The sequence below is a fragment of the Pterocles gutturalis genome, unplaced genomic scaffold (assembly GCF_000699245.1).
Source record: "Pterocles gutturalis isolate BGI_N339 unplaced genomic scaffold, ASM69924v1 scaffold17486, whole genome shotgun sequence".
NCBI lineage: Eukaryota > Metazoa > Chordata > Aves > Pterocliformes > Pteroclidae > Pterocles > Pterocles gutturalis.
In genome coordinates this window covers 137,239-150,022 of record NW_010100887.1, presented here as the reverse complement: position 1 = coordinate 150,022, position 12,784 = coordinate 137,239, and the positions used below count along the sequence as shown (strand labels likewise).

Genomic DNA, 12,784 nt, shown 5'->3' with positions numbered 1-12,784 from the left:
AGAGAATGTATATGCTTACCATGAAAGAGAGAGATATTGGACCTTCCTCTATTCCTGAAGAAATGGGATAGTGTTCATTAAAAGTCAGATTCTCTTTGCAAAAAATTTCCTCTTCTCTGTCTCTCTCTTCTTTCAAACTGCCTAATCTGCAACACATAGTGGGTATGAGAATAATCCAGTTATTCCCAGGCATTGTTTCATCCTTGCTTCTTCATAGCCTGCATCTCTTGATACCAGAAGTTATAATTTAGAATTTATTAGAAGTAGAAAGAAAAAATTCAATTGACTGAATTCAGTGGGCTTTGGTTGAAGCCTTAAACGAGAGCATTTTCTTGAGCATACTTACATCCTTTGAATTCCACGCTCCAAATAGATGAATTAATTTGGTTTTACTGTTGTTCTTCCTTTCCACCCCTAGACCACCACAAAAAACTTGTCTTGCAGCAATGGTCATAGATTTTGCATTGACTAGCATTGCATGCATGTTCCTTTTCCCCACGCGGGTCAGCTTTTAGTATCTGAACTTGAAAATTGTACATCCTATTGATATTTGCGGTTTCAAATCTGGAGGTCCCTCTGAAACCCCATCAATGTTTTGTTTTGTTTTGTTTTTATTGATTTCTTAAAATGGCAACTGTTTGTTTCCATCAGCCAGTATGGAGTAAGAGTTTTATGATACACAGGCTTTATGTTCATTATTCTGTGCAGGTTTATTTTCACCTGCCACGACTGGTAGATGGAGTTGATTACTTCTGTCTTCCACATACTCTATCAAATTCCTTTAATGCCTGTTGAAGCTGTCCAGGCTTTAGCTCCTGCTTCTCTGTTTCTGCAGAAGATTGCTCTACAACTCCGACATCTGACTGTATCAGTACCTGAGTTCTGAAAGTGCACCCACCTGAGCTGTTAACCTGTCTCTCCCTTAAGTCTTAAGATCTTTTCACAGAGAGGAAAACAGGGAAGTACAGCAGTGCCTTGCAAAGGAGGTCAGGTTGCCTCTTCAATTTATTCTGTTTTATGTGAGCTGTGACATTGGGAGCGTCTACATGCTACTGCAGAACTGGAAGTCTGGATTTTTGTACATGCAAAGCCATAAAGGAGATGGAAAACATTGCTCTGTGAGGACAGCATATGTTTTGCTGATAAACTTGTGGAGATGAGGAGGAATAAAGAGATTATCTCAAAGAACTTGAAACTCAGAAAACTAACTGGGGTTCTTCCTTTACTTCCATATAATCTTCCTCCCCAACTCTAGGTCAGTTCGAACGAAACAGATGAAAGTAGAATGAAAGCAGCTTGTGGAGAAAATGGACTGGGTGGAGTAGTAGTGGCAAGGAAAACTGTGTAGTGCCTCAGTCTTCAAAATCTTAAGGGAGAGCTTTTTTACAAACAGAAGTCTTCTGAGGCCTTCATGTCAGCTGTAAAAGGTGCTGGGGCTAGTGGGGAGAGTGTTAGGTTCAGTAGCTAGCTTTGAAAAACAAGGCAGGGCATGTTCTTTAATGCTTCCTGAATAGTGCTAGAAATGTGGAGAAGAGAGAGAGCACTTGGGAAAGAATGATTTCTTAGAACATGGTGCTGAGGAATGTCCGAGACACCACTTCATACAAGCTGCTCCCCAGAGTCCAAACCGTGAGGCATAAAACAATGCATGAGATGGAAGAAATGGGGTTATTTAACGAGAATCTGAAGTGGATATTGTTCCGTTTGCTCCCTCTTTTTTTTTTTTCTTGTAATTTTATATTGATGTTTATTTTTTTTACAAGTGTCTAGTCTATGCATTTACATCAAAGACAGGTATGTTCCCAGTAATTCCCCGAAGCTATGGTCTGTGGATGGCTGGTTTGTTACTTTTGTTGTTTCTCCCCATTCTGTTCAGCTACTGCAGTAAACAGCTTAAAATATATAAATACTTTTCAAATGAGAAAGAACGTGAGTAGCACAGCTCCAGTGGGAAAACAGTCCTTGATATTATTAATGAGGGATTGTGTCTCTTAGGAATTTCTCCATAATGCAGACAAGTTGTTCCGTGGATGATGGATCAGATAAAGCCAGTTTGCCAATGAATTCCTCTCTCCTGGTCAGATTCCATGGGGCCTAGTGAGGTATAAACTGGAGATTCCCTATTTTTGTGTTGTTTGTAGACTCTGTTCCTGTGAGTTTTCCTGATAGTTAACGGTAGGCACGCGTCAGCCTTTTCCCATTGGGGGGGCACTGGTATAGTTCTATTTTTTTGTCTGTATTTGTGCGTGTATGTGAAAATGTGCGTATATTTTATATACATAAATATTAATAAAAATAGCTTTTTATTAACTTTTAAGGAATGTGGTATTTCGAGACCTCTGGTTTTGAAATGAGGGTCAGCCATACAGATATGGTACCATGTTTCCTTAAATGATGAAGTTTGGAGTAGCCTGTGATGTTCTAAGAAAATCATCCAGTCGTGCTTGGATCCTAAGACAACTCCTGCTCTCCCTGTGCATCTTTGGAAACATACTTCTACAGATTATATGGTTTCAGATCATGTTTGGATAGAAATTAAATTGTGTCCCACCAGAAATACTGATTCAAAGATGGTGTATTTAAGATTTATATTCCATCAGGTTATTGAGACAAATGCTCTTCTCTAAGTATTGTTCTTCCCTTGTATCTTTTCCAGTAGCAGGAGCTGTGTGCTAGTCTCAGTGGATGATCAGCCTGATTTCTTTCTGTTCCTCCTCTGTGCTTGTGAGAGTAGACAGAGTTGCAGGACATTTTGGGAATCTTTTAAAGTCAGACCTGAAGTTGTGATGATACTTGGGAGTGGTATGCACAGGTGTATCATTCCTACTATCAAATGGAATTCTGCAAATAATATATTTTTTTTAGCTCAAAGCTGTTTTGAATGTATAGTCATTTGGCTTTTCTCTTTCAGTTTTGCTTCTGGAACTAGATAAAAACTGCAGAAGAAATTACTTTATCACCGCACAATAATGAACTCTAGCATCTGTTCGGATGGAGCACCTTGATATTAGGCGATAGCATCCCATGGGTACTCGAGGGACATGTAACTGGGCAGTGGGTCATGGGATAACTGTATTTTGAGGCTGACTGGAGAGTCACCTGGCATGTTGACCAGGTGTCCTGAGAGATAAAAGTCTGTCCATTGCTATCTGAGGTAACCGAGTGTACCTTTGCAAGAGAGGGAAGGGTGCAGGCATGGTTTTGTAGCAAAGATGTCCTTTGTAATTGCAGAAGTGTTCAAGGCCAGGCTGGATGAGGCTTTGAGCAACCTGGTCTAGTGGAGGGTGTCCCTGCCCATGGCAGGGGGGTTGGGACTTGATGATCTTTAAGGTCCTTTCCAACCTTAGCCATTCTATGATTCTATGATTCTGTAAAAAAGGTGAGGAAGAATTTAACTGATGGCAAAGGAGAGCAGGAAATTCCATCATGCAAAGTGCATGGATTAAGAGATCCTGAATTTCTCATTGCAGTCTTACTTAAGCCCCAGAAGTGCTTGAGGGGAGAAGTAAAATGAAGTAGGGAAAATGAGTAAAAGGATTTATTTTTTTAATTAGCTATACAGATCTGAATATTTACTTTGTCTGTTTAAAGTAATTTGATTTTTGTAACCCTTAGGAGTCCATGAATGCTTCCAGTCTCATACCTCTCAAAGTGGGGTATGCTTGTAGATCTCGTGTAATGTTGGAACTTTGAGGAAAAGTGCTGCTATGGTGGCGTAGGTAATTAAAAGCAAGGGGAGCTCATCAGTCCTCTAAAACTAGCAGATATAAGCTACAAGGTCTCATTTCTGTAGGGGGATTACAGACACAAGCAGTGTGTCAGAGGAATCAAGCAAAGAAAACCCTGGCATGTACTTATCAGTGCTGTGTTCAAAGGCATATACATATTACATGCTTTGTCCATGGGTGACAAGTGTACACTTGGTGTGTAAATTTAAGGATTTCACTCTTCTCCCTTTCAGGTAGGATCTCTCTAAATCAAGGATAATCTCTAAGGCTTCCCACTTTCTGTTTCGCACCTGGTCCAATCTCATTATGCCTATGATACCACTGCACTGGTTTACAGCCCTAATGAGAAGTACTGGGCAAACTTGAATGCCATGTACCTCTATTTCTATTTACTTTTAGATGATACAGTTGAAATTCCTTGAGCTTTGTTATGTTGATTGTAGGGAATATGTTTAAAAGGTATGAATATGTTGTGGTAATGTTGCTTGGCATTCTGGGGTTTGGTTTTTTTAGGGGTTTTTTCCCTAATAAATTGAAAAACTTGTGATCACTGTACACTACATGTGTTCAAAAAACTAAAATTTTACAGTTTTTATCTCGCAACAATGTGTGTGATTTTGTTTTTTGTTTGTTTTCTGTTTTGTTGTTGTTGGTTTTAAATCGCATGATCTGTAAGCAAAAATAAATTTGGAGAACCCTAGCATAATTGTGTTCTTTAGTGGTCTGTGGGTGCAGTTGCAAAAGAGTACTATGAATACTAGATCAGAAATAGGCTCAAGGGGGAGGTATTTAAATTAATGTAGGAAAAGTTCAGAAAATGCTAGTTAAACAGTAAAATCTCTGGCTCAAGGAGTCCCTAATGTATGGACACTAGAAGCTGCAAATGAGTACCAAAGGAATCATCACTGTGTATTTGCTTATATACTTTCTCCAGCCATCCACTGCTGGCTGGTGCCCAGGACAGAGCAATGGGTTTTGTGGACTTTTCTTTTGTGCTGGAACTGCTGTCCTTACAGGTTAGCCCCGAGGAGGCTAGGTCTTGTCATGAGATGGAGATAAATTATTAGCAAGATAAGCATAGAAATAGAAACAGCATAGAAGAAGTAGGTGTGTGGTTTTTTGTGTCTGGCAAACATATCACTCTTTTTTTTTTTTTTTGTTCTGAAATTTTGTAAACTTTAAAATGTACAAAAACAAGTGTGGGATTGTTCTCTGTAAACCACTTAAATTTGAAGGGAAAGAAGAGGAAAGCAAATGTAGTAAGTAAATTAATATAACAAAGGCTTTATGCCTGTGAGCACTTCTGCATGTGCTTTAATTTCATTTCAGTGGTTATTTCCATTGAAACAAATGTAAGTATTAACTAGAGTAAAGTTAAACTTGCATGTGAACTTCTAAAAAGGAGAAGCAAAAAGAACGGTAAGGAAGAAAGTGGAATCATTAAAGAAGAGACACTTTGCAGAGGTGAAAGCAAGCTGGTTCTTGGAGATAAAAACTTTAAAAAGATTAAAGAACAACTTGTCTCAAAGAAAGAAAACCTGATAGGGAAGGAGGAACAGATGAGGATTTGTATGCACGAAAGCACCAAGACACTGTCTTTGCACAGAGGAGCACTGTGTTGTTGTAGGCCGCCTTCTGAGTGTTTTCTGCTGCATGCTCTGCAGTATTAAAGCTCAAGCTAATTTATTTTTTGATTGTATAGAAGTTTGCTGTCAAAGTGCAAAGGGTTTTTTAAATGGGTGATAATATATTTTTGCTTAGGTTTATTAACTTAAAATACTGTTTGTTTGTTTATTTTTGTCAAATGGAAGAGTGTAATTTCTGGAGAGATTTATCCTGAGTCTGGTATTCCTGATGATGAATGAAGGTTGTTGATGCTACATTTTCAGGTTATAGAAAGCCAGGCAATGCTTCAGGCAGTTCTGGAGTTGAACAGGGATTTGGGAAGTCTTGGTTACAGAATGTAAATTAATGGATGCACGCAGAAGGGATAAGTGCAAAGTGTTGGCTCCATGAACACACAATAAGCAGGGATCAGTAGTGCAGCAGTTTTATGGAAAAGGAGGTGGAGGTGGTGCTAGATCACAAATCCAGTATGAGTCACCAATGTCATGCTCTTGGTAAGGAAACTGCGCCCTGGGATTTTTGACTGGTATTGTATCTGGCAGTACAGGTAAAGTAATCCTCCTACTATGTTTTGTACCTGTAAGGTCTCAACTGGAATAATGTTTCAATTGTATGCACTTCCAAAAAATGCAGACCAGCTTCAGACTCTAGTTTAGCCCACCATAAACATTCAAGTTCTAAGGACAGGGTGGAAAAAAAAGAAAGAGGGGAAAACCATTTGTCACTTAAAAGAAAAAAAAAAGAAGTGTATTTGTGAAACTTTTTTTTTTTTTCCTCTTGTGTGAAGAAGGACTTGATGTGTGAAGGGACTGTGTACACAGGAATAAACTGGTCTACAGACGTGGGGGAAGTAGTGGATTGTAATAGCACCAAAAGATATAACCTTGGACTTGAGAGAAGAATTTTGTAATGGTGAAGATAGTTTGCCTCTGAAATAAATTTTTAAGGATGTTGAAATTTCTGTTGTTGAGCTTAAGCATGCAGAACAACCCATCCAACTTCTTTTGGGAATGCTTATAAGTCTAAATTGATTCCTACTTGGGGAAGAGGATGCAACCTTCATAGTCCCTTCATCCCCCTTTTCCTTTTACTGAAGAGGCTGAAGAACCTTTGGTTCTTCTCTGTCCAGATCTCATCTGGCTGTATGCACACGTGTGAGGCTCTGTGCGCCTGTGTACTTAATAAACGTGGCAATGGTGACTGCAATTTGTACAGTAATTTATCTCGTTGTCATGCATTAAATGTGCTTGCAGTCTAACTAACAGGGTAGTATACCTCTTGAGAGTAACAGAGAAGCACAAGGAAGGTGAACTTTGTGAGGTTTTAAACAGCAAGTAAAAAGGTGGTGGAAGTTCTGGGCGTACTCCAGCAGATGTCTGAATTCCTGGGCCAGGTTTGTCCCCCGCTGATGCAGGCTTTCCTTGGGTTCTCTGTAGCATAATTGAGAAAGGGAGACACTGTTAGATGTTGGTTCACGTAGATTTGGGTGTTTCACCTAGAACTGAAGGTTGCTTTTCTTCAGCTACACAGAGCAATATTTCTAAAAGTAGATGTGCAATGAAACTCAGCTTTAGTGAATCAGTTAAAAACATAAACACTTATGGACTATTTTGGGGTTTGGTTTTTTTTTTTTTTCAATTCTCTGAAGATTTTAGTTGTCACTAACAAGAATTCAGCAACCTCTCTTGAGTTTTGTGCTAGCCCTTTTATCACGTTTGGTTTTGCTGACACTCTCTTTGAACTCTGACTTCAGTCTTCTGTGGCAGCCAAGTCACTGTACAAACTTGATCCTCACTGTAAATTGCAGAATGGATGCTGTCAAGTAGGAGAGAGAATATTAAATAAATAAAAATAAATAAAAGGTTTTGATTGTAAAATCCAAGAGTCGTTTGATGCTTTGAAACATGCGTTAAGTATATACTTACTATTTTACTAGTTTTACAACTTCTGTGCTTCATGATGATACAGTATTTTAAATGGCAAAATTTTCTCATGAGCTGTCTGAGCAGTGAGTTGTTTAACTCGGTGATAGATCTAAGGATACACTCTTTGTGGCGATTTTTCCTCCCTGTGCCCATGCCAATGAATTGTGACAACAATTTTTCTACTCACCTGTTATCAACAAGCTATTCAGCTAGCTTCTTTCTACCCAGATAGACATTAAATCGAGAGTTGTTTTTTAAAAAAATTCTCAACCAAGTGAACTGATGTATCAGTGGAAATATAAATTTCCACAGAGGTCGTTTTTGCCGCCTCTGCTGAGATCAAGATGATGTTGGACTCTGTGCTGACAGCTCTGACAGTTCTAATTGGTTTGCTCTGATGCTGCGATAACTCTTTTTTTTTCTTCTTTTTTTTTTTCACTTCCAAATGCAAACTTAAATGTGCAGTGGTCTCACTGTGACTCAGGATGAAGATTTAAAGATTTCATCCGTGGGATTTTTCCCAGTTTGTCCCAGTAAGCTGTTAGACATACATCTGGCACACAGAAAATTCAGTGATCAAAGTGGTATATAAGCCTTGAGACTATGTAAGGAAAAGCTAGATCCCTTCACAGTGAATACCTGATGTATTCTCTTTTGGCAGCGTTCCTGCTAGGCAAATAAGTATCCTGTAGCCTCTCTGATCTTTGTCCAGTTCTCTGGATAGGTTTGGTTGAACATTATGTTTTGTGGTGTGTCTTCAGCTGGTGCTGTCGTTGCCATATGGCTTGTTTCAGTGACTGCTCAGTAGGTGGACAGTAACCACACCAGAAAAATACTCCCACAAAGAGCTTGGTGTATAAATAGTTGCAACTGCTCAAATAGTTACACTGCTGCAAATACCTTGATTAATTGTTAACTTGGCCACCTAAGAACGACATCACGGGTTTATAGTTGCTTCCTGAATGCTTCATAGCAAGCATATAACTTTCTCAGGAAGAGTGTTGCTTTTAACTTAATTTTACTGCACAGTCTGTTTGGAACACTATAATCTACTTTCAGCATGCAATTATGCTGACTAGTACTGGTACTAGCCATTTTATAGTACTCTACTTCCCACAGTCTTTGTAGGAGTGATAAAATAGATGTTAAAAGCTGTGTAGGGAGTTAATTGGATATGCAACATGAATAAAGAAACACAGTGAGCGATATGATATCATTGCTGTTAAGCTCATGTTCTTTTTCTGCCTTACTCCCCTTTCTGCATATTTGCATTCTGCATTGAGCTTGTACTATTGGATTGCAGTGGTTTTGCCTGTGGTTTTTTTGAGAATGAGGAGAGTATTTGGATGAGGTTGTTTTTCCTTTGTGGTGAGTGCCACCCTCCTGTGCCATGCTAGCAAATGGGAGCCAGCGTGTTAGCGAAAATGAGCCCAACAGGAGTGGATCTGTGGAGAAAAACGAACGGTGCCAAGGTCCCTGTGCAGTTCAGAAGGTTCTGCTTTGAGCAGGCTGCCGCCCTGCCCTTCAGGCTTCATTGCTGAATACCGATGAAGGGTACTACCGAAGTGTGTGTTCCTGCTTGGTTTTGTCTAGAAGTCCAGTTCACGTGCCCCGTAACACTCAACAGTGTGAGGCACAGGCACAACTGGGAGACTACCTTCAGAAAGGCACTCCTGGTCCAAATGGAAAATACTAACGTATACACCTTCACTGGACACTTCAGTTCTAGACAATATCAGTTTTCCGTGTTTTCTTAAGATAGCCAGTAGTTGAGAAACAGGTGTCCTCTCCAAGGGTTTGTCTCCCTGCTGTGTTACTGTGGGGATGAAGGCAGCGAGGTGTTGGTAGTATTGGATACTCAGTTGTGTCTGTGCTGTCCCCATTGAACACGAAGAGCATGCTTGCAGACCTCTGCACTTGTAAACTGTTGCTCCACTGCTATGTTTTTGGGGTTTGTTGGGGTTTTTTTGTTTGTGGGGTTTTTTTTGTCTCTGGCAGCCTTTAAGGCTCTGCTGAAAAGATACTACATATCTTTTCTGCTAAAACTGTATGGGATTAAACTGTACTTGCCAGCTGGTTCTGGTGTGCCCAGTCCCTTTTTCACTTCTCTCTCCAAATCCAAAAATGGGGAAGCCTCTAGGGTATGCAGGTAAGGTATTAGAGAGGAAGGTAAGCCCTGATTCCATGGGAAGAGGTGGTTGACAGATCTTGTTCCTCTACCTCAGTAAATACCTGGATGTAGCTCAGATCAGTAGGACTGTTTGCTTCTCCAGGACTCTCAGTGGCTCGCTGAAAGCTCACCTGAAAGAAGATACTTTGATTGGCTGTATTTTTCCATAATTGGCCACACTATGTTGCCCTGCTTTCTCTTTTGGTTAGTTTAATCTTTTGTTAAATACCCCCTTTACAATTCAGTTTGTTAGGAGGATGTTTAAGACAATTTTAGTGAAATGTCCTTAAGATATTTCCTCCTCTTTCACCCCAGACCAGAATATGAAATTTATTTTCCTTACCTTGAAAACTTACGAGGTTAAATAAGGGACATGTTTGTTAAGTATGGTTTTTATAAATCTAATCAGCATGGGCATCTTTTTTTGGTATTTTAAACACAGTATAACTGAATAGAAGACGTTTTCCAGAAATAATCAAAATGTTTTAGGATACTTCATTTTTTAATTAATTTTTCCCTCTGTTTGCAGATGTATTTGTCAAGCCTTACATCAGAAGATCTCTGTTTTGGTCACTCACCAGCTGCAATATCTCCATGCTGCAAATCAGATTCTAATTTTAAAAGATGTAAGTGATTGCAGTGTCTGTACTTTTATATCTAACATACTTTCTAATTATCCTTTTTAATCTAATAATGACAAAAAAGCAATTAAAGATTTTTATTTTGTTGTTTGTAAATATATTTTCTGTCTACTAATGACCATGTATGTTTTTAAAGATTTATAATTATTAATTAAATAAGCTGATTTTTCTAAGAATACCTTCCCTGGAAAATCTGTTTCTGAATTTTATCGTGCACATACATAATCTTATGTATTAATTCTTATCTTACATATGTATAGTATACTGTGAGATAAGACTTATTTTGGGACTATGTTAATGCTTTGCTTTTATCCTTGCTTCTTACACTTTTGTGTGAACGAAGAACTATGTTGATTTTGCAACCAAACCCTTTTTTGAATTAAGGCTGAGAAATAGTCACAGACACCTTTGAGAACGAGCAGGCCTTCAGTGAAACTGGTTCCTTCCAAACTTTGTTGTACCAGATACTTATGGGTAGAGGGGAAATGCAAGAACTTCAGATTTTTTTTTTTCTTTTTAGGTTGTGTAGTGAAGTACATGAAATTACTTTAGATGCATCACAAAGGTGCAAAAAAAGGACACTAACCATGTTTTTCCTCCCATTCAGATCTCTTTAAAAGTTACAGTAGCTTTCTAGAAATAAGTTTGTGATAGAGGTGTAAGAAGTGTGGAAATGGTCTGTCTTGCTCCTTGTAGAGCTCTGTGAGGACCAGAAAATTAAACTACTGTTTACCCCTAGCCTGGAGTAATATAAAAAGACTGGTGGTTGTGTATATAGTTTAACAGCTTGTCCTAAAGCTGCATGGTTGTCTCCTGCAGCTTCTCCAGGAAGGTAATTCTCACCTGGCTGTAGCTGGGACTGTTGTCATCCTGTTTGTGTGCTGCTCGGGCTGGGTAGCTGCTGGGAAGGGACTGGTGAAAGGGTGAAGATCTTGTTTCTGCTCTTCTAAATGAGAAACTGATAGAGGCTTCAGCTAAGTTACTGCAGTGGGATGTGTGCTTAGCAAGTGCAGAACCCCAGAGGCATCAGGGATAGACAGGAAAAATTGTCCTTTACAGAATTGTATAATGAAGATAATTAAAGCTTATATTAATTGTAGGGTAAAATGGTGGGGAAAGGTACTTATTCGGAGTTCCTGAGATCTGGCATCGACTTTGCTTCCCTTTTGAAAAAAGATGAGGAGGCAGAACAGCCGTCAGTTCCAGGAACCCCCAACCTGAAGTCTGCCCGGAACCGAACCTTCTCAGAGTCCTCTGTCTGGTCCCAGGACTCTTCTGTCCAATCACAGAAAGATGGAGCAGTGGAACAACCACCTGTGAGTGCTCAAGGGATAGACGTATCTCAATTTTTGTCTGTCTAGTTTTTAACTTAAACTGCTTATTGCAGGGCTTTCCGTGCTGCGTTTGAATTGGGATTGTTGGGTTGCATAAATGAGAGCTCGCCCAGGGGGATCTGCCTCGCACAGTGCTTGGCTGGCAGTCCTGCCACCTGGACTGCAGAGGGCAGGCATCCCACAGCTCTGCACTGCTCTGTTCAGCTTTCTCAGGTTCAGCATCAGCTCTGCTGGATGCAGGAAGCATTCCCATTCGTATAGATGTCCAAAGACACCGCACTGTGCTTCCTTCATCCTGTCCTCTAACAGCAGTGTTTAAAGGGCCAGCACCACTGTATTGGGTGGGTTCTGTCTGGTTGTGCAGTGCTGAGCTCAAGTTAATGCTTTCTCTGAAATCCTGAGCTCTGGGAAGTGCATGCAGAAGCAGTGGCTTTGTACAAAGTCTGCAGTTGCATGGCTGGCATTAACATACCCACATGATCTTTAGCTGTCCCTGAGCAGGCAATCTGGGGCCACCGCTGCATTGCTCTCCCCAGCCCTTGTTTTGGTAAAGACAGAACACTTTGTATGGCGCCAGCTTGACTTCCGGGTGCCTTGTTACCTGTTGGTCTGCACAGTGCAATAGCAGCCGTAAGGTTTCTGTACCAGAGGTGGCCTTCTGCTGGCATGTTTGCATTCACACAAAACCATGCAGGAGCCCTGTAACCCTGCTAGACTTGTGCTAGCACTGTGTCCAGGGAACACATGGAACAAGTAATCTCTGTGTTGTGTCCCTGATGATTGTCACCTTTATGGTGTGAATATGTAATATTTTCTATAATGAAAAGCAGTGAGATACAAAAATAAAAGAATACTACAGACTTTTGGTTTTCATACATTTTTGGAGGAATGGTTTTATGCCCAAAAGCAGTAAACTTATCTGATATTATTAATGTCCCAGTGGTGACTCCACTGTTAAATCCACAAAGGTGCATCAAACTTTTTATCAGCATTAGAGCTGTTGGATGGGGCCGGGGGAGGCTGGAGAAACAGAAAACCAAGAAAGACTTCTCTTCTTGTATAGGCGAGTAGCTGGGATTTCTCTTTTCACATCCGAGTCAGGTCTGTTGATTCCATTGCTATTGTACAACCATGTCTGCTGACAACAAAAATCAAGTGTTTTATGTCCACTGAACTGGCACCAGTTTTTTCTATCACATATACTGTAAAAAACAAAAAAACCCCAAACAAACAGAAAAAAAAGAATTTTTTTCATTTGAATAGTTCTTTTACCTTCTTTATGCCTGTCTCATTTTTTTCCTTTTCTGTCTTTCAATGTCTCCCATCTATTTTTGCTTACTATGATTTCTCATTTGTCATT

General features: G+C 39.8%; 1 protein-coding gene across 1 annotated transcript in view; it reads left to right on the top strand.

The window, feature by feature from the left end:
- The window catches only part of ABCC4 (ATP-binding cassette, sub-family C (CFTR/MRP), member 4), a gene marked incomplete at its 5' end in the record, with an annotated part of 136,217 nt that overhangs the window by 28,057 nt on the left and 95,376 nt on the right, over window positions 1–12,784 (top strand). Inside the window, 2 exons of the mRNA XM_010081513.1 lie at window positions 9,979–10,075; window positions 11,191–11,406. Of these exons, the coding sequence (XP_010079815.1) occupies window positions 9,979–10,075; window positions 11,191–11,406 (313 nt within the window). The remainder of the gene's footprint in view (window positions 1–9,978; window positions 10,076–11,190; window positions 11,407–12,784) is intronic.